Below are 17,124 nucleotides of genomic sequence, written 5' to 3'. Positions count from 1 at the left end.
ATAATGATGGAGTGCTGGGGGAGGGGACCTGGAGACCCTTTGAGCCAAGGAAGATTCCTTTGGGTCCCTTTGGCTTTTTTTTTTTTTTTTTTTTTGCAGCAATGGTCAGTGGCCATGGTGATAGGCAGGAAGGGGTACCTAGGCTGTGAGGTCCAATGTCACACAGTCCCTAATCCCCTACCTGATTTCTGTCTGCAGCAAGAGCTGAGCTGTCGGTCTGGCTTTCCATCAAAACCGTGAGCCCCAGAGGCCTGGCTGTCAGAGCCGCAGGCTTGCAAGCCTGACTTCCACACATGCCCTGTCCTTTCAACCTCGGATTGATACTGCCTTGCCTGCTCTGTGGGCCCGGCCCCACCCTGACCCCGTGCCCGGTACCCAAACCTCACTAGACAGGATGGATGGTGCAGTGGGAAAAATCTGCTTCCAGCAGACTGAGGAAGAGAGGCCGCCACTCGGAACAGAGCAAGTCACGAGAGAATGTCAGGGAGGGACAAATCTGGTACAGGATGTATCCAGAGCAACAGATGGAAGATGGCTGGGCCACCTCGGACCAGGAGATCCAGGAAAGGCTTTTGGAGGCAGGATGTCTGGACAGGAGGCCAAGGTCCCAGACAAAGGTCTGAGACTCCATCAGAGAAAAGCTAGCCCGCCCTAGCACCTGTCCTATCCATACTCAGCACCTACAGCTTAGGTCCTGGACCTTACAGCTGGACCCCAGCCAGCTTCAAGATGCCCTTGCCTGAGTTTCTGGGCACAGTTGTGGAGCTGTTCAAAAGTAGAGTGGGCTTGAGGAAGGACACTCAGTTGCCATGAGGAAGAATGTGGGGCCACACCAAGGAGGGGCCAGGGGCTCCCATGGGGTATGGATATACAGGCCCGAGTAGACGGGAAGAAATAAGAAGGAGAGTCTTCCGGATGGTCCTCCCCATATATGTACAGTTAAATCTTTTGAACCAAGAAGACACTTAGCTATTTATTAAGATAAAACGTTGTTCTAGAGGCTGGGGGGACGGCTCAGTTGGTAAAGTGTGTGCTGTGCATGCGTGAGGAGCCGGGTTCAATTCCTAGATGCTGGGTGTGGTGGCCAACTTGGTGCCGGGGAGGTGGGTACAGCGGATCCCTGGAGCCCCACAGAGAACAGCAAGTCTGTGCTGGGCTCTGGGCAGGACTGTGGGGACTCAGTGGGGACTCAGTGGGACACGCCCCAAGCCCACGGAGAGAGCACATGTCCAGACTTGAGGATGCCACTTGGGAATGCTCCAGGAAGCCAGAAAGATGGCTGTCAATTGGCCAAGAGGTGGCGAGGAAGGATGTTCCAGTCAGTAAGGTCCTGAGGTGTAAGGGAGTCAGCCGTGTTCTGGGAAATGAAACTTAGTCGGAGTTACATGGGGAAGAGGGGGAGGTGTGGACGACTCAGAGTGGGAAGGACAGAGAAGGACGTAGACGTGGCCAGGCTGGGGAGCAAGAGCTGAGCTGGTAAGGTGCTTGTCACGCACACATGAGGACCATCGTTTGACTCTCAGAACTGTGTTAAAAACGAAAGCAAACCCAAAAAGCTGGTGTGGTGCCCATGCTTATAAAACTCATACCAGCAAGGTGGGGACAGGGAGCTCCCTCAGGGCCGGGTGGCCAGCCAGCCTAGTCTACTTGATGAGCTCAAGGCCAACGAGAGACCTTGTCTCAAAATACAAGGTAGGTAGTACCTGAGGAAGGACACCTGCAGGAATATATTAAAGTGACTAAACTTAGTCCTGAGGGGTGACTCGGGGTTCTGGGGACTGCAGACCAGTGGGAAGCCAAGGCAGCTGCCTAGACCAAAGGGTACACAGTGAAGAGTCAGGGCTTCACACAGGAGCCCAACTGGGGACCTAAACTAGACTGGGTGCGGGAGATCCCAGGCTTCTTTGGTCTCTGTCTGTCACCCTAGCCACCAGGAAGTGACATTTCATTTCTTAAATTAAAAAGTCATTTCCTAGCCAGGTGTGGTGGTGTACCCTTTAATCCCAACACTTGAAAGGTGGAGTCAGGTGGCTCTCTGAGTTTGAGGTCTACAGGGTGAGTTCCAAGCCAGCCAGGGCTACACAAAGGAAAAAAAATGTGCCCCCACCCACCCCAGCCATTTCATAGCCAGGCTTGATAGTGTGCTCTGACTGTGATCCCAGCTACTTAGGAGGTTGAGCACGAGGATCACTTGAGCCCAGGAGTTCCAGACCAGCTGGGGCAACATAGTGAGACCCTGTTGCAACAATTAACTAACTAAATAATAAATGAAGGACAATTTAAAAATACAGTTTGAGCTGCGAATTACTGGATGGTCTGAATCCTGGGAAGCCAGATGACCAGGCAGTGAAGACCAGGACTTTGAGAGGTGACAGACCAGCCAGGAGGCTGGCACAGGACTCTGAAAGCCAATAGATGGGGCTCGAGCTGCTCCCAGACCTCACTATGGGCTGAGGCAGAACTGATGGGCACCCTTAACTCAATCAGTGACAGAACAGCGTAAGTGGAGGCATGGGTCTGGGTTGAGGGTGGGGTGTATGCACCTGTGGCACCCCATCGCCCGCTGTGGACATTCATTTTCCCACGGAGAGCCATAGTTAGCAACGTGCAGCCATCTCTAAGAACCGACCTCTCTACCCGCCTCCCTGCCACACCAGCCACTAGGGAGAGTCATTTCATTTCTCAAATTAAAAATCCATTTTGTGCCGTGAATAATGGATGGATGAGGCCAGGGAGGCTGGGTGGAGGGCAGGAAGCTGGTTGTGGCCTAGGAGACACCACAGAACTGCTGGGAAACCAGGGCACTGACTGGATGGGGTAGAGGCTGGGGTGTATCCCAGGGCGGACACAGTGCAGGGGCCAGGATTCAATCCCACATGGTATAGAGCAGTGACTGACCATAGCTAGGTCTCTGATTGGCTGGTCTGGCTTCAGGCTATAGCCCTCTTTTAGGGCAAGACACACAGCACTTTGGTGAATGCTCAATAGCTGTGAGTCCTTAGTGTGACTACTGCTGTCCTAAAGAGTGCCAGAGATGGGGCTACTGGTGTTCCTTCCTAGAACCCAGACTCAGTGACGCCCCATCAGCAAAGTCGTTGGGATATGCCCTGGGCTCGTGTGGAGGCAAGGAACGGCTTCGAGATCCTTCCTTCTGCTCTGTCCCGCACTCCGTTGTCCCTTCTCTGACTGCCACACCTGCCTCCTCTCCCCGAGCTGGGCTTCTAGAGTCTCCCTAGGGGCTCTGCTGGACTCAGCTAGGCTGGGCCGAGTCCTGTCACTCTCCTGCTAATCAGTTCTGGGATTACCTAGTAATTGAAGGAGGATCTCTGAGAACCCCGGAGACTGAGGAAGCGAGGAGCTGGAGTTCCGATCCCTGGGCCCCACTCATCTTCCTCTTCTGAAGACAGGCAGGAGAGAGAAGCAGGGAGGTCTTTGGACCTTTTCTATGGACAGCCTGACCACAGAACATGTCACGGTGATGAGGACCCAATTCTAAGCTAACTCCTGCTGCCTCTGGTCCTACACTCAGGGCTCAGTATGAAAAACAAGATGTTGAACAGAACAGATAGACTGGGAGGCCCAACAGCCTGGCCGGGAGACAGATGAACGGATCAATGGCAGCTGAGTGTGGGAATGGGAACCAGATGAACAGAGTGCATGGGCTGGCCCCGAGGAAGGGAGGAAGGAAGGACTGAGGACCAGGGTCTCCCATCCTCCTGTGGCCGCAGTGGGAAGTCCCTGGGGAAGCACGTTTGCCTCTGTGCCTTCCTGTCGGAGTAGTCGGCTCCTTGAGACAATATCCATTTTTATATTTCTTGGAAATTTCACGGCATTCATTTCGGGGAAAATAAAAGCTGTCATTGCTGGAGAAATGATACCAATCAGGGCCTGAAAAGGCTGGAAAATTATCCTCCTGGAGATGGAATGTTGAGGGGAAAATGCAGATTAAAAGCACAAAGAGCCACTCTGCCACCGCCCTGCCCTCCCCTCCCCCTCACGGAAACACGGCATTTTGCGTAATTCCATCTCCCCTCAGTAGAATTAATTGGACCTGAGAATAATGCATGGGGGCAGAGGAGGACCTTAGGATGGCCAGATCCAGAGACATCTCTGAGAGTGGGCCTTAAGAGATAAAGAGATGGACAGACTGGACAGGCAGGATGGGGGAAGAGGTGCTACTGAAGGCTAGTGACTGGGTAGCTGACTGAAGAACAGCCCCAGAGGAGGGAGACAGGATAGTGGACTCATTTCTTGGTTCCCACCGTAGCATGAATTCCATCGCATGGGTATTTACCAATGTCTGAAACATTACTTAGGGGTTGCAGGCTGGAGCCACAGCCCTGGGATGGCTGAAGCTGCGTGGTCCTTTGCCAGGGACAAAGAGATGGGTAAGGCAAGGCAGAGAGAGCAGATTCCCGAAACAGTATCAGTTCTGGAAGCTCCTGGTTCTCTGTCACATGTAGGCCTCACCCTATGGATACAGTGGAGAGGCAAAGATGGTTCTGTCTCCTGGAAGGAAGGAGGTCCAACATTTAAAAAGCAAGCACAACTAGAAGCCGTGGAAGGCTGCATCAATTCACCCCATGTAATCCCATGAGGTGTAGTTCTGAGCGAAGTGGGGTAAGATCCCTCCCTCTCCTGGCCCACAGCATCCTTTCCTTGGTCCTTCTCCCTATGTGGGCCAGGGACTTCCTGGCACTGATGGCAGGGAAAAACTAAGGTTGAGGAGGCCCCAGCTCCAGCCTCTTCTTGCAGCCTCCCCAGTAGAGCTAGGTGAAGGGCATTGCACCAACCAGAACCCAGACGGGGCAGGCACGAGCTCCAGTTAAAAGGACAAAGAAGTGCCAATGCCGAAGGCGCCTGGCAGAGTGCAGGGCAAGGTACAAGCTCTTCACCTTATTCTCCCACAGCCCATTGGAGTCTTCCCTGGGCTGGGCTGCTGTGGGCTCGGCCCAGACGGCCCTGTCGCCTCCAGATCTGCCTCCAGACCTCCAGCTTCAGCCCCTTTACCGCAGACTGTAGGTGGCTCCAAGCAGAGGCACCTCATCAGAAGGGACTGCGCTTCCTCCTCCCGGGACAGATCTGGACTCCGAGTCCTGGAGCCTGAAGCTGGTGCACCGCCCTCAGGAGTGTGTCTCCGCGGTCGCCATCCCCACCTCCCCGCTGCGGGAGCTGACAGGTAGCCCAGAGGGAAGCAGGGAGAAGGAGGGGTGCAGGGGGCGGGAGGAGGAGGGTGGAGCTGCCTGCGCGCCCCCTCCTTCGGGGCCGGCGGGCGGCGCGGCGCGGCGGCAGAGGAGGCGGCGGGCGCACGGAGCGGCAGCCAGCCCAGCTCCGCTCCGGCTGAGGCCGGGATTGCTCCCGACTCTTCGGTCCTCGTCCGGCTCAGACGCGCACCTGCCCGGTAAGTGTCATTTGGGTCCACTGCCGCCGAGGCCAACCATCGCAGCCACCCCTGGGGCCAACGCGGCCGCTGAGCCGAGCTTCTTGGCTTTGTCTGTGTCCTCCCGGCTCTGGCTCCAGCTGCGGCTGCGGCTGCGACTCTAGGACTCGGTTCTTAAGCTCCGCTGACAGCACCGCGCGACGCAGGAGACTCCGAGCTCAGGGCCGGCGTAGCAAAGGGGTGAAACTTCGCCCAACTTTGGGTTCTGGGGAGAACCTGTTGACGCCAGGAATGGCCCGGGGCTGCGATGGGTAGCAAATGATGAAACCAGTCTCTGGTCAGGGCCGTCGGGGGTGTTTGTGTGGAGAAGGGGGCTGGAGGGGGCTGCTGTTTGGGGAAGGGGCTGGTGGGCTTTGGGGCTACTGAAGAGAAACAGCCAGAACCTGGCTTGAGAGTGGTCCTGCAGACTTCCCCTAGGACAAAGTTTGGGTGTCTCTGATAGCTTTTTAGTGCAGAGAGCTGAAGGAGGCTTCAGGGTCCGCATAGAGGCGCCCCTGACCACACCTCCTTTCTCTGGCTTCTGCTTCCCCCTCCCCCACCTGGCCTTGGCTGGAGCAGACGATGGGCAAGAAAGGCAAAGGCAAGGGAAACAGGTTGCCGGTGAAGCCCCACTTTGTGCCCGGTGCTCTTTTGCTTTATACCAGGGCATCCCAGCTGCGGCGAGCATGTGGAGACGGGGGAAGGCAGGTTAAAAGGCTACTACTATTCCCGTAAGAGCTGGTGGCTACTGAGCCCTCCTCTTTCCTTCTTCCTTGGGTGGCGAATCGAAGCCAGGCATAGGCTTTGGTTGTGGATCACAGGTGGTCTCCATCTTCTTAAACTAACCTCCATCTCTTGTTCCTGTCCCCCCCCCCCCCCACCTCGCTTTCTAGGGCCTCTCTGAGCCTACTAATGTTCCCTTCCTACAGCTGCGACCAAGGGCCATGTGGGCGCCGACCAGAAAGCCCTTAGACAGAAGCAGCCTATAACCGACCAAACAAGGCGTGTGCAACCACAGCCTTGGCACCATGGAGGCCCCATATTCCATGACTGCACACTATGATGAGTTCCAGGAAGTCAAGTATGTAAGCCGGTGTGGCACCGGGGGCGCCCGAGGGACCTCGCTGCCTCCAGGCTTCCCGAGGGGCGCAGGGCGCAGCGCTAGCGGGACCCGGACCGGGCTGCCACGTTGGAATCGACGCGAGGTGTGCCTGCTCTCGGGGCTGGTGTTTGCCGCCGGCCTCTGCGCCATCCTGGCGGCCATGCTGGCGCTCAAGTACCTGGGCCCGGGAGCGGCAGGCGGTGGCGGAGCCTGTCCCGAGGGCTGCCCGGAGCGCAAGGCCTTCGCGCGCGCCGCCCGCTTCCTGTCTGCCAACCTGGACGCCAGCATCGACCCGTGCCAGGACTTCTACTCGTTCGCGTGCGGGGGCTGGTTGCGGCGCCACGCCATCCCCGACGACAAGCTCACCTACGGCACGATCGCGGCCATCGGCGAGCAGAACGAGGAGCGTCTGCGGCGCCTGCTGGCGAGACCCGCGGGAGGCCCCGGCGGCGCTGCGCAGCGCAAGGTGCGCGCCTTCTTCCGCTCGTGCCTCGACATGCGCGAGATCGAGAGGCTCGGGCCACGGCCCATGCTCGAGGTCATCGAAGACTGCGGCGGCTGGGACCTGGGCGGCGCGGCCGATCGCCCGGGGGCGGCTCGCTGGGACCTCAACCGACTGCTGTACAAGGCGCAAGGCGTGTACAGCGCGGCCGCGCTCTTCTCGCTCACAGTCAGCCTGGACGACAGGAACTCCTCGCGCTACGTCATCCGCGTGAGTGTGTCCCCCCAACCCCACCCCCACCGGCAAACCCGGCGCCCCTCCTGAGACCTGGGACCCTCGGCGCCGCGTGCCCCACGCTCGATCCCGCGCCCGAGATGCGGGTTCGGACCGCGAGGGGCGCGGGGAGGAGTGGAGCGCGGGCGGGCAGAGCGCGGGAGGAGGGCGCAAGTAATTTCCCTGGAGTAATTGCGGTGTTTAGCTGAGCCGCGGGAGCCGCAATTCCCAGCCCTCAGGCAGGCGGGGTTCGGGGAGTAGGGGACCGCGGGCTACCGCCCTGAAAGGCTGGGGGTGGCCAGGAATTCCAGAGGCACCAACTCCTAGTACAGCGCCCCATGGTGTCCCTACAGGTGGGGAAAGTAAAGGCTGTTGGGGAAGGAGTGAAGGGTGGGCTCTCCAAGGCGTCTGCAGGCTGGACTAACAGCAATGGGGTTTGGCTAGCTTCTCTGGATGGATGGAGGGGTTAGTTTTCATGCTCCGGGAGCTTGGGGCAATGTATCTATGTTTGGTTCATCTTCTCTTTTGTGACAGTTGGGTGGGGACGCTGGAAAACCGGCCATTCACTTCTGACCTGGAGTCCCTGTTTCCCTCCTCAGATTGACCAGGACGGGCTCACCCTGCCAGAGAGAACCCTGTACCTAGCTCAAGATGAGGAGAGTGAGAAGGTGCCTGGGCATGGCATGGGGTGGAGCTTCTGGAAAGGAAGGAGCTCCAGGAAGGGAGTTTCAGGGGTAGATGTCTCCCTAACTGAGGAGCTCCTGTCTTGGTGCAGATCCTGGCCGCATACAGGGTGTTCATGGAGCGTCTTCTCAGGCTACTGGGGGCGGATGCTGTGGAACAGAAGGCTCAAGAGATCCTTCAACTGGAACAGAGGCTGGCCAATGTGAGCAGGAGGGGCTAGGAGCTCCGGGGACTGGGACATGGGCAGGGAGCATAGATCAGGCCCGGGTCTATCTGGTCTCCACTCCAGATCTCTGTATCAGAATATGACGATCTCCGTCGGGATGTCAGCTCCGTGTACAACAAAGTGACCCTGGGGCAGCTGCAGAAGATCACCCCCCACGTGAGTGCTCCCAGACCTGGTGGATGGGTGCTGGGGGTGGGGTGGGGAGGACTGGGGAGGCAGGTCACCTTCTTTCTTCTTTAGGTATGTCTGAGGTCTTCCATGCCCCCCCCCCATGCCTTGTTTCCCCACAGTTGCAGTGGAAGTGGCTGCTGGACCAGATCTTCCAGGAGGACTTCTCTGAGGACGAGGAGGTGGTGCTGCTGGCCACAGACTACATGCAGCAGGTGTCTCAGCTCATCCGCTCCACACCCCGCAGGTGAGGCTCACACCCCCACCCCTGCACTCCTCCTGGCTCCTTCCTTGCCTCAGGGCCTCTCCTTCAGCAACCTAGTCCACTTGGTGACCTTGGTAAACCCTGTCTCCTCTGAAGCCACACTTCAAGAGGCAGGTGCGAGCCCTGGGATGGGAATCCACATCCTGGGGCCACATGCTGGTGCCCACCCCTCCCCTGTGGGAGCCTGGATAGACGGGGATTCCCTTGAGCTGCCCTCAACCTCCTGGGATGGTGAGACAGAAAGTTTGGATGTCACTAAGGGATATGTCGCTGAAGTCATACTGCACGTGGGTAGATCCTTGGGGGGAATCCTGCTAGTCCCTGTACATCCAGGGAAGGAAGAGAAGGCTATCTAGGCAACCATCTCTGAGTACCTGTGTCCCATGCAAAAGCTGGAAACTATGCTGGTCCGTCAGGGTCAGGCTGAAGGGCTCTTGTTATTAGTAAGATCATGTTCTGCTGTGTGGCTGGGGCTTGGGACATTTCAAAATTGATTTCTGCATATCTGAATTGACCTCTTTCCCCTTCTTAGTGGGCACGGTGGGTACTGGGTCCTATCCTAGCATGGGAGCACAGGTAGGTAGGACGTAACCTACCTGCATGTCTGTCTGGACAACCCCCTGCTTTACCTGGCCTCCAGGATCCTACACAACTACCTAGTGTGGCGTGTGGTGGTGGTTCTGAGTGAGCACCTGTCCCCACCATTCCGTGAGGCACTGCACGAGCTGGCCAGAGAGATGGAGGGCAGTGACAAACCCCAGGAGTTGGCCCGAGTCTGCCTGGGCCAGGCCAACCGCCACTTTGGCATGGCTCTTGGTGCCCTCTTTGTACATGAACACTTCTCAGCTGCCAGTAAAGCCAAGGTCAGGCTGCTCTGGGTCTAGGGTGGGGGTGCAGGCGGTGAGCTCGGTGTGGACAGTGGAAGACCCCATACCTCCCCTTGTGGCTCAGGGTGTAGGTTGGGCATTGGGCTTAGCTGTCCCTGAGGATCTAGGATGCTCCTCCCGGGCCTCTCCTCCCCTACGAAGCTTGCATGCAGTCAGCGGCAGGTGGCCTGTTCTGCCTTTCCCTGCCATCCATCTTAGCCGTGCTCAGGAGACATGGCCTTAGGACTGCATAGAACTGTGCTGGGATGGTTCCTTCTTCCAGGCTGGGAGCTTGCTCTCATGCCTCTGAGTGTAGGCCCTGCTTGCCATGTCTCTCCTTGGTGCTCAGCATGGTGCCCTGGACCGAGAAGCAGTAGTAGAAGATAGGAATCCCTTTGGTGCCAGGTGCTGGGGTCAGATCTAAAGCTTCCGAGGCTGACCCTTGATCCCCGGTGTCTGACCCTCAGGTACAGCAGCTGGTGGAAGATATCAAGTACATCTTGGGCCAGCGCCTGGAGGAGCTGGACTGGATGGACGCCCAGACCAAGGCAGCTGCTCGGGCCAAGGTGAGACAGGGTCTGAATCCCAGGGTTGGCTCCGCAAATATTGTTCAAGTGCCTACTGGGAATAAGAAGAAAGAGGCAAAGATACCTTTACGGAATTGACTGGTCTGTTCTGTCCTACCTGGATCGAAGACCCAGGCTAGTCCGAAGCTCTGTTTTTTGTTTTGTTTTGTTTTGCCTGTGAGAGGCTGTTTCCTGAGGCCCTGGGTCCCTTACCCTGTCTTTCACCTTCAGCTCCAGTACATGATGGTCATGGTTGGCTACCCAGACTTCCTGCTGAAACCTGAGGCTGTAGACAAAGAATATGAGGTAGGCAGGATTTCATTGCGGCCAGGCCCCAGGGAAGCCCGTCACCAGACTTGGAGGAGGAACCAATGGTTCCCCGGCTCTGGGCTGAGGACTGCCCATCTCCATGCAGTTTGAGGTTCATGAGAAGACCTACTTCAAGAACATCCTGAACAGCATCCGATTCAGTATCCAGTTGTCTGTCAAGAAGATTCGACAGGAAGTGGACAAATCCACGTGGGTGCCTGGCCCTGAGCTCGGGGTCAAGGAGGGCCGTGAGGGAAGCGAGGGCATGCTGGCATGCTGGGTACATGGGTCTGTGTAGAGCACAAGAGAGGAGAATAAGGTGATGGCCTAGCCCAGGGGAGGCCAGAAGATGCACTGTTAGAATCTAGCTGTGATAGCAGGACCACACTGAAGGAAGCTAGGTGTGAGGCTCCTCGGGGAAGGAGTGTGTACCCTCCAGGTGACTCTGGCCTCCTTACACAGGTGGCTGCTCCCGCCACAGGCTCTCAATGCCTACTATCTACCCAACAAGAACCAAATGGGTAAGGAGGTGTGTCCGGACCTGCCCGGGGTGGGCTGGAAGAGGACCTGTTCCCCACTAACCAGACCTTCCTTTTAGTTTTCCCAGCTGGCATCCTGCAGCCCACCCTGTATGACCCTGACTTCCCACAGTAAGTAAAAGGGTGCAGCTGGCCCCCCCAGCCCTGTCTGCAGGGGGCTGGGGTCGGGGAGTTACACACCCTGGGTTCCCATAGTCCCGTTTCATTTCATCTGTGGTAGTTAGAAGAAACTGTAGGTGACAACTTCCTGATTATACCCTTGCTCTAGATCACTTGCTGCAATAAAATAACCTGACCAGAGGCAACTTTGGGAGGAAAGGGTTTATTTGGCTTACACTTCTAGGTCACAGTCCATTATTGAGGGAAGTCAGGCAAGAACCCGTGGAGGAATGCTGCTTGCTCACCCTCTGGCTCAGTTTCAGCTTACTTTCTTATACACCCCAGGCCCACCGGCCTAGGGATGGTGCTGCCCACAGTGGACTGGGCCCTCCCCCATCAGTCATCAGTCAAGACAGTCTCAAAGACATGGCCACGGGCCAATCTGAGCTGGGCCATCCCCCGGTGAGACCAGCTCAGATGACTCTAGGCTGTGCCAAGCTTACAGCTAAAGCCAACTAGCATATCCCTTGCCCATTTTAGGCCCAGAAAGTGGAGGAGCATAGAGATGAGGAAGGAGGCCTGGTCCTCAAGTAAATTCCTCAGTTCCTTTCCTGCTTCTTTTAACTCGCAGCCTCCATCAACTTTGTAAGATGCTATTTCCCAAAACACAGCTGGACATGTGTCGCTGGTCCCTTTCACGGAGCCTGTGAGGAGGCTGAGGGACACATGCCCAGGACCTTGGAGATGCCTAGACCTCTGAGGCCTCGCTGGCCACCTGCCAGGAGCAATAGGGGCCTGGGCAGCAATGTGGGGCTCTCAGGGGGCAGGAGAAGGCTAGGGCCTAACCTGCTGCTGTGGTCCAGGTCTCTGAACTACGGGGGCATCGGCACCATCATTGGACATGAACTGACCCACGGCTATGATGACTGGGGTGAGAGGGGATTGGGGGAGGGGAGGACAGATACTGGGGGGGTCATAGGGGATGAGCCAGTGTTGGCTGGTGGGAGAGGAGGGACTTAGTGCCCAGCCTGGCCTTAGAGTGAGGCTCACCCTTGGCATACGGGCATACCCCTCTACTGCCCACAGGGGGCCAGTATGACCGCTCAGGAAACCTGCTACATTGGTGGACAGAGGCTTCCTACAGCCACTTTCTGCGCAAGGCCGAGTGCATTGTTCGCCTCTATGACAACTTCACGGTCTACAACCAGCGGGTGAGACCTTCCCGCCTCGTCTTTAGTGCCCTTTTAGCTGGCCACAGACTGGAAGCATGCATGCATGCATGCTCATGCACACATACATGTACCTGCACACATGCTCCGGATTCCCATGTGCATGAACAGCCACTTAGTTCACGAGGAAGACTCACAGGGTACATGAGTAGGGGTGAGGGGAGGAGGAGGCTTCTCCTGAATTCCCTGGGAAAGGGGGCGGGGCCGTAGCTCAGGGCAGCCGGAGCTGTGTGAGGCCAGCTGTGTGAGGCCAGCAGGGCCCGTGCAGCTTCTTTCTCTTCCTTTCCGGCGGCGGCAGGTGAACGGGAAGCACACACTCGGTGAGAACATCGCCGACATGGGAGGTCTCAAGCTGGCCTACTATGTGAGTCACCCAGCCTGCTCCTTGTCTCTGCTGGGGGACAGGCGGAAACTGATGAGAGCCCCAGACATGGTCCCTCTCTTCTCTTCCTGCTGATGCTGTGGCCTAGGCTGGGGTCCTCTGGGGGGCAGGGAACACACACCACCTTCACTGGGAGAACAGAGAGGACTACCTGGAGGGGGTGGCACTATCCTGGGATCAATGTACCAAAGCAGGAAGGTGGACAGGCAGGGAAGACAATGGAATGGGGGGGGGGGCGTCGTTATAGAACTGGGGCTGGTGGGGGAGGGGCTGGTCTTCTCCCGGGAGGATGGCTGGGTGGAGGACGGAGAAGGGGCGGTGTGCGGCACAGGTGCTCACGGCAGCTCCCTTCTCTCGGCGCCCCCAGGCCTATCAGAAGTGGGTCCGGGAGCATGGCCCAGAGCACCCGCTGCATCGGCTCAAGTACACACACAACCAGCTTTTCTTCATTGCCTTTGCCCAGGTGGGCTGGGAGGAGACCTGATGGCGGGGGGGGGGGGGTGGGGTGGGGGGGGTTGGGGGGGTTGGGCGGGGCTGGGCGGAGCTGGGCAGGGGCTGGGCAGGGGTTGGATGGAGACCTGATGGCAGGGGCTGGGCAGGGGCTGAGAGGGGACAGAGGTGGGGGTGGGGGGGCTGGGCAGGGGCTGGATGAAGACCTGATGGCAAGGGCTGGGCAGGGGCTGAGAGAGGACGGGGGGGGGGGAAGGGGGGGCTGGGCAGGGGCTGGATGGAGACCTGATGGCAAGGACTGGGCAGGGGCTGGGCAGGGGCTGGGCAGGAGCTGGGCAGGGCTGGGCAGGGCTGGGCAGGGGCTGGGCAGGGGCTGGGCAGGGGCTGAGCGGGGACGGGGGGGGGGGGCTGGGCGGGGCTGGGCGGGGCTGGGCAGGGGCTGGATGGAGACCTGATGGCAAGGACTGGTCAGGGGCTGGGCAGGAGCTGGGCAGGGGCGGGGCTGGGCAGAAGCTGGGCGGGGGCTGGGCAGGAACTGGGTAGGGCTGGGTAGGGGCTGGGCAGGGCTGGGCAGGGGCTGGGCAGGGGTTGGGCAGGGGCTGGGCAGGGCTGGGCAGGGCTGGGCAGGGGCTGGGCGGGAGCTGGGCAGGGGCTGGGCAGGGGCTGGGCGGGAGCTGGGCAGGGGCTGGGCAGGGGCTGGGCAGGGGCTGGGCAGGGGCTGGATGGAGACCTGATGGCAAGGACTGGTCAGGGGCTGGGCAGGAGCTGGGCAGGGGCGGGGCTGGGCAGGAGCTGGGCGGGGGCTGGGCAGGAACTGGGCAGGGCTGGGCAGGGGCTGGGCGGGAGCTGGGCAGGGCTGGGCGGGAGCTGGGCAGGGGCTGGGCAGGGCTGGGCGGGGGCTGGGCGGGGGCTGGGCAGGGTTTGGGCAGGGTTTGAGCAGGGCTGGGCAGGGCTGGGCAGGGCTGGGCAGGGGACCCAGTGTCCAGGCTCAGTCTCAGCCTTGCCCAGGCCTCAAATGACCGTTCTCAGGGTCCAGCCCTCTCCCGTCACCTGTCCTCTCAAGGGTGATGGCCCGTGGCTTCTGCTGGGGCCTAAGTGTGGGGAAGGGAGGAGGAAATAAGCAGTAGACGCCGCCGGGCTCCATTTCTCTCTCTCCTCCCCTGCCTGCTGGGGCCCCAGAACTGGTGCATCAAGCGAAGGTCGCAGTCCATCTACCTGCAGGTGCTGACAGACAAACACGCGCCCGAGCACTACCGGTACGCCCATCCGCCTTCCCGGCCGGTCTCCTTGTGTCTGCATGGGGGGCAGAGGGACAAGAAGGGACATGGGTCAACCCAGAAAAAGTGAGGGGTGGCTAGTGAAGCCCCCACTGCTGGGGTCTCTCCCCTACCCCAGGGTCCTGGGCAGCGTGTCCCAGTTTGAGGAGTTCGGCCGGGCCTTCCACTGTCCCAAGGACTCTCCCATGAATCCTGTCCACAAATGCTCTGTGTGGTGAGCCTGGCTGTCTGCTTGTCTACCTGCACGCCCCCACTGCCCTGCACGGATCACCTCCACCAGCTGCTGGGGCAGCATGAGCCCCATGCTGCTCCAGGTCTACATGCCTTCCAACCTTTAAGTGACTGTCTTCCCATCCCCTGCAGTCCTTTGCTTCAGCAAGGACCTGGAGTAGGGGTAAGGCTGGGTTCTGGGGGCACTCGAGGAGGAGACAGGAGGTCCCCACACCTGGCTCCAGGCAGCTGGACCCCAGCTGGGGCTGGACTGTACCGGTCCTGCTGATGTGTTCTTGCTGATAAGTCTGGTCAATAAAGCTGCTGTGCTATCTATCACCTTGGCCTCCAGACCGAGAGGAAGTGGAGGGTCCTCTGGGTGGGAAGTTCAAGCCACAGCACAGCTGGGACCCTGGAAAGACATTCTGACTCCCTCTGTTTCACCTCTCTACTAACTACTGCTTCCTCCCAGCTCCCCACAGCCAGGAGGGAGCTCCCTTCTAGGGCACCCCCAGTCCAGCCCTGTGGCCTGCTGACCCGCCTTTTACTTTTGGGCTGATACAGGGACTTCCTGGCAATGGAAAGCCAGTTTTTTTTTTTCCCCCAGTGTCCCAGCCAGGCCCCAATGTCAGCTTCTCATCTGGGAAGGTGACTGGGGCCCCAGGTTCCATGGACTTGAGATCAGCCTCCATAGCATCTGGCCTGCTGCAGCTTGGAGTGAGGGCTGCTGTGTGAGCTAAGTAGTTAGCTGAGGGGCTCAGGCACAGCCGGTGGTGGAAGGGATACAGAATGTACCGCCTGGGCTGGACACGGCTGCCCACTGGTGCCGCCCAGTCATGGGGAGCAGCGCCAGATGAGATGATCCTCACACTGGGCAGTCTGAGAGACCCGTGTCTGCAAGGAAGGAGGTGGCCCTCATCTCCATTTCACCACAGCATCCCGTCTCTTACCAGCCTAGCACACTGCTGGGGTGCTCAGAGAATGTCTGACCAGTGTTCCCAGCCTCGAGTGACATTTAAAAAGTCCCAGTTATCTGAGTTTGTTCTATAATAGTGTGGCCCTGAGGAGGGGGCAGGCTCTGAGGAGGAACCCCCAGAGTGGCCAGCTCTTCTTCCTAGTCCGTGGCGGTCACACAGGATTCCCAGGTGTTGGAGAAAGTCTGCAGAGGGTACACTGCTCAGGCTTGGGCACTGCTCAGGCTTGGGCACAGAGCCCAGCTCAGAACTGCTTGTCAGGGACATTTTCATGACACTCCTTGGAGGTGTGTCCCATGCAGGAGTAGCTTCTGGACTTTTTTTTATCCTGGGATGGGTACATGTATAGCACGGCCCTTGGGTAGCTTTGGTAGAAGGACACTCCTTGTGTTTTGACCTATGAGATATTTTGGGGTCCTGATGTCTGATATCCCTCATGTCCTAGACTCATCCCCCCCTTCTGGACCCAGCCTCCATGTCTCTACCAAGATTCCTCAGCTCTACCCAAGTCCAATCCCTTCTGCCTCTGGGGTGCAGCCACGGGAGGTCTCAGGGCTGGGGCCCAAGCTCCTCCAACTCCAACCGTGCCCTGAGGACATTAGTGAGGTGCTTGGAGAAGATATTCCTTTCCTGGGCTAGAGATTGCTCCTGAGCGGTAGCCCGAGGCCCAATGTCATTGTGTGTCACCCATTAGATCCCAGGTGTTGTTTCAGATAGACCCTTATAAACACCTTCATCACAACCCAAAGAGGTGGACCGAGCAACAGGTCACCTGCTGCCTTCTGGGTCTTGCGTTCAGGCATCCAGACTCTGTGTCTTCTCATCTGTGTTCTGTTAGGAAATGACAGCACAGACCATGGCTGTTCCCTGGCCAGCCAGGCCCCAAGCTGGAGTTGATTAGATCTCCTGAGGGGGAGGAGAGCGCATAAGCCCAGAACAACACTGACCTCCCCCCCTACCCCCCCATACATACACGCACACCCCCATACACCTTAGGTTCCATTCTGTTTGATGAGGAGACATCAGTGCAGCCGTGAAGAACCTTCTAGGCCATAATGACAGGAGTCTAGAAGCCCAGAATCTAGGTGATCGGACTGGCTCCATTGAGCTTGTCTTCACAGCAGGAAGACTCCAAATGACACGCTGGGATAACAAATGCAATCTTCCACTAAGCATTTAATAGCAAGGAAATAAAGGACTGGGGGACGTTCTAACTGCACCTCAGCTTCCAGGCATCCACCTATGCCCATGTACCCAGAGGTGCCCTACTTCCTCCCTGGCAATATTTTCTGAAATCAGCTTCCTGGGCCTTCTAGGCTGAATCTGATTCCACCACCCATCTTTGTGACTGGCCCTCAAGCCCAGGGGTTACTGCTGTGTGACCTTGGGGGAGATAGATACCTGCTCTGGGCTCCTAGCAGCATATGAGTGAGGAGTGCCCCTAAAGGACTGCCATATGTGATGGTGGGACCCACACATGGGCCATCCCTCTTCCCTCTCCACTGCTGCATCTCCATAGTGCCCACCTCCGCCTTGCCCCATCGTGGCTGCCAGGCATGGTCCATGAGTATGAGCTCACCTCGGATTCTCAAGGCCAGGGATGCTGGGTGTACTCAGCTTGTGTGTGTGGGGTATTCCTCTGAA

At 58.3% G+C, this 17,124-nt stretch overlaps 1 protein-coding gene across 1 annotated transcript; it reads left to right on the top strand.

Annotated features, from left to right (window-relative positions):
• The first annotated feature begins 6,366 nt into the window (after window positions 1–6,366).
• Ecel1 (endothelin converting enzyme like 1) lies at window positions 6,367–14,831 on the top strand. The gene is made up of 17 exons (XM_059278258.1): window positions 6,367–7,233; window positions 7,836–7,904; window positions 8,012–8,122; window positions 8,210–8,302; window positions 8,437–8,561; window positions 9,220–9,442; window positions 9,913–10,011; window positions 10,243–10,317; window positions 10,427–10,530; window positions 10,783–10,841; window positions 10,919–10,970; window positions 11,822–11,889; window positions 12,045–12,169; window positions 12,486–12,551; window positions 12,937–13,032; window positions 14,199–14,275; window positions 14,415–14,831. The coding sequence occupies exons 1-17, from the start codon at window positions 6,448–6,450 to the stop codon at window positions 14,512–14,514; spliced, it is 2,328 nt and encodes a 775-aa protein (XP_059134241.1). The 5' UTR covers window positions 6,367–6,447; the 3' UTR covers window positions 14,515–14,831.
• The last annotated feature ends 2,293 nt before the right edge of the window (window positions 14,832–17,124 follow it).

The sequence above is a fragment of the Peromyscus eremicus genome, chromosome 13, assembly GCF_949786415.1.
Source record: "Peromyscus eremicus chromosome 13, PerEre_H2_v1, whole genome shotgun sequence".
NCBI classification, from domain to species: domain Eukaryota; kingdom Metazoa; phylum Chordata; class Mammalia; order Rodentia; family Cricetidae; genus Peromyscus; species Peromyscus eremicus.
Note: the sequence above shows the minus strand (reverse complement) of the source record. Positions and strands in the feature narration are given on the sequence as shown.

Bases quoted from the DNA above. Each gene is read 5' to 3' on its own strand.
- Ecel1 (XM_059278258.1), top strand. From the start codon at position 6,448: ATGGAGGCCCCATATTCCATGACTGCACACTATGATGAGTTCCAGGAA. The intron at 10,531-10,782 runs GTGGGTGCCTGG...CTCCTTACACAG, and splicing joins CAGGAAGTGGACAAATCCAC to GTGGCTGCTCCCGCCACAGG. The intron at 14,276-14,414 runs GTACGCCCATCC...CCCCTACCCCAG, and splicing joins CACGCGCCCGAGCACTACCG to GGTCCTGGGCAGCGTGTCCC.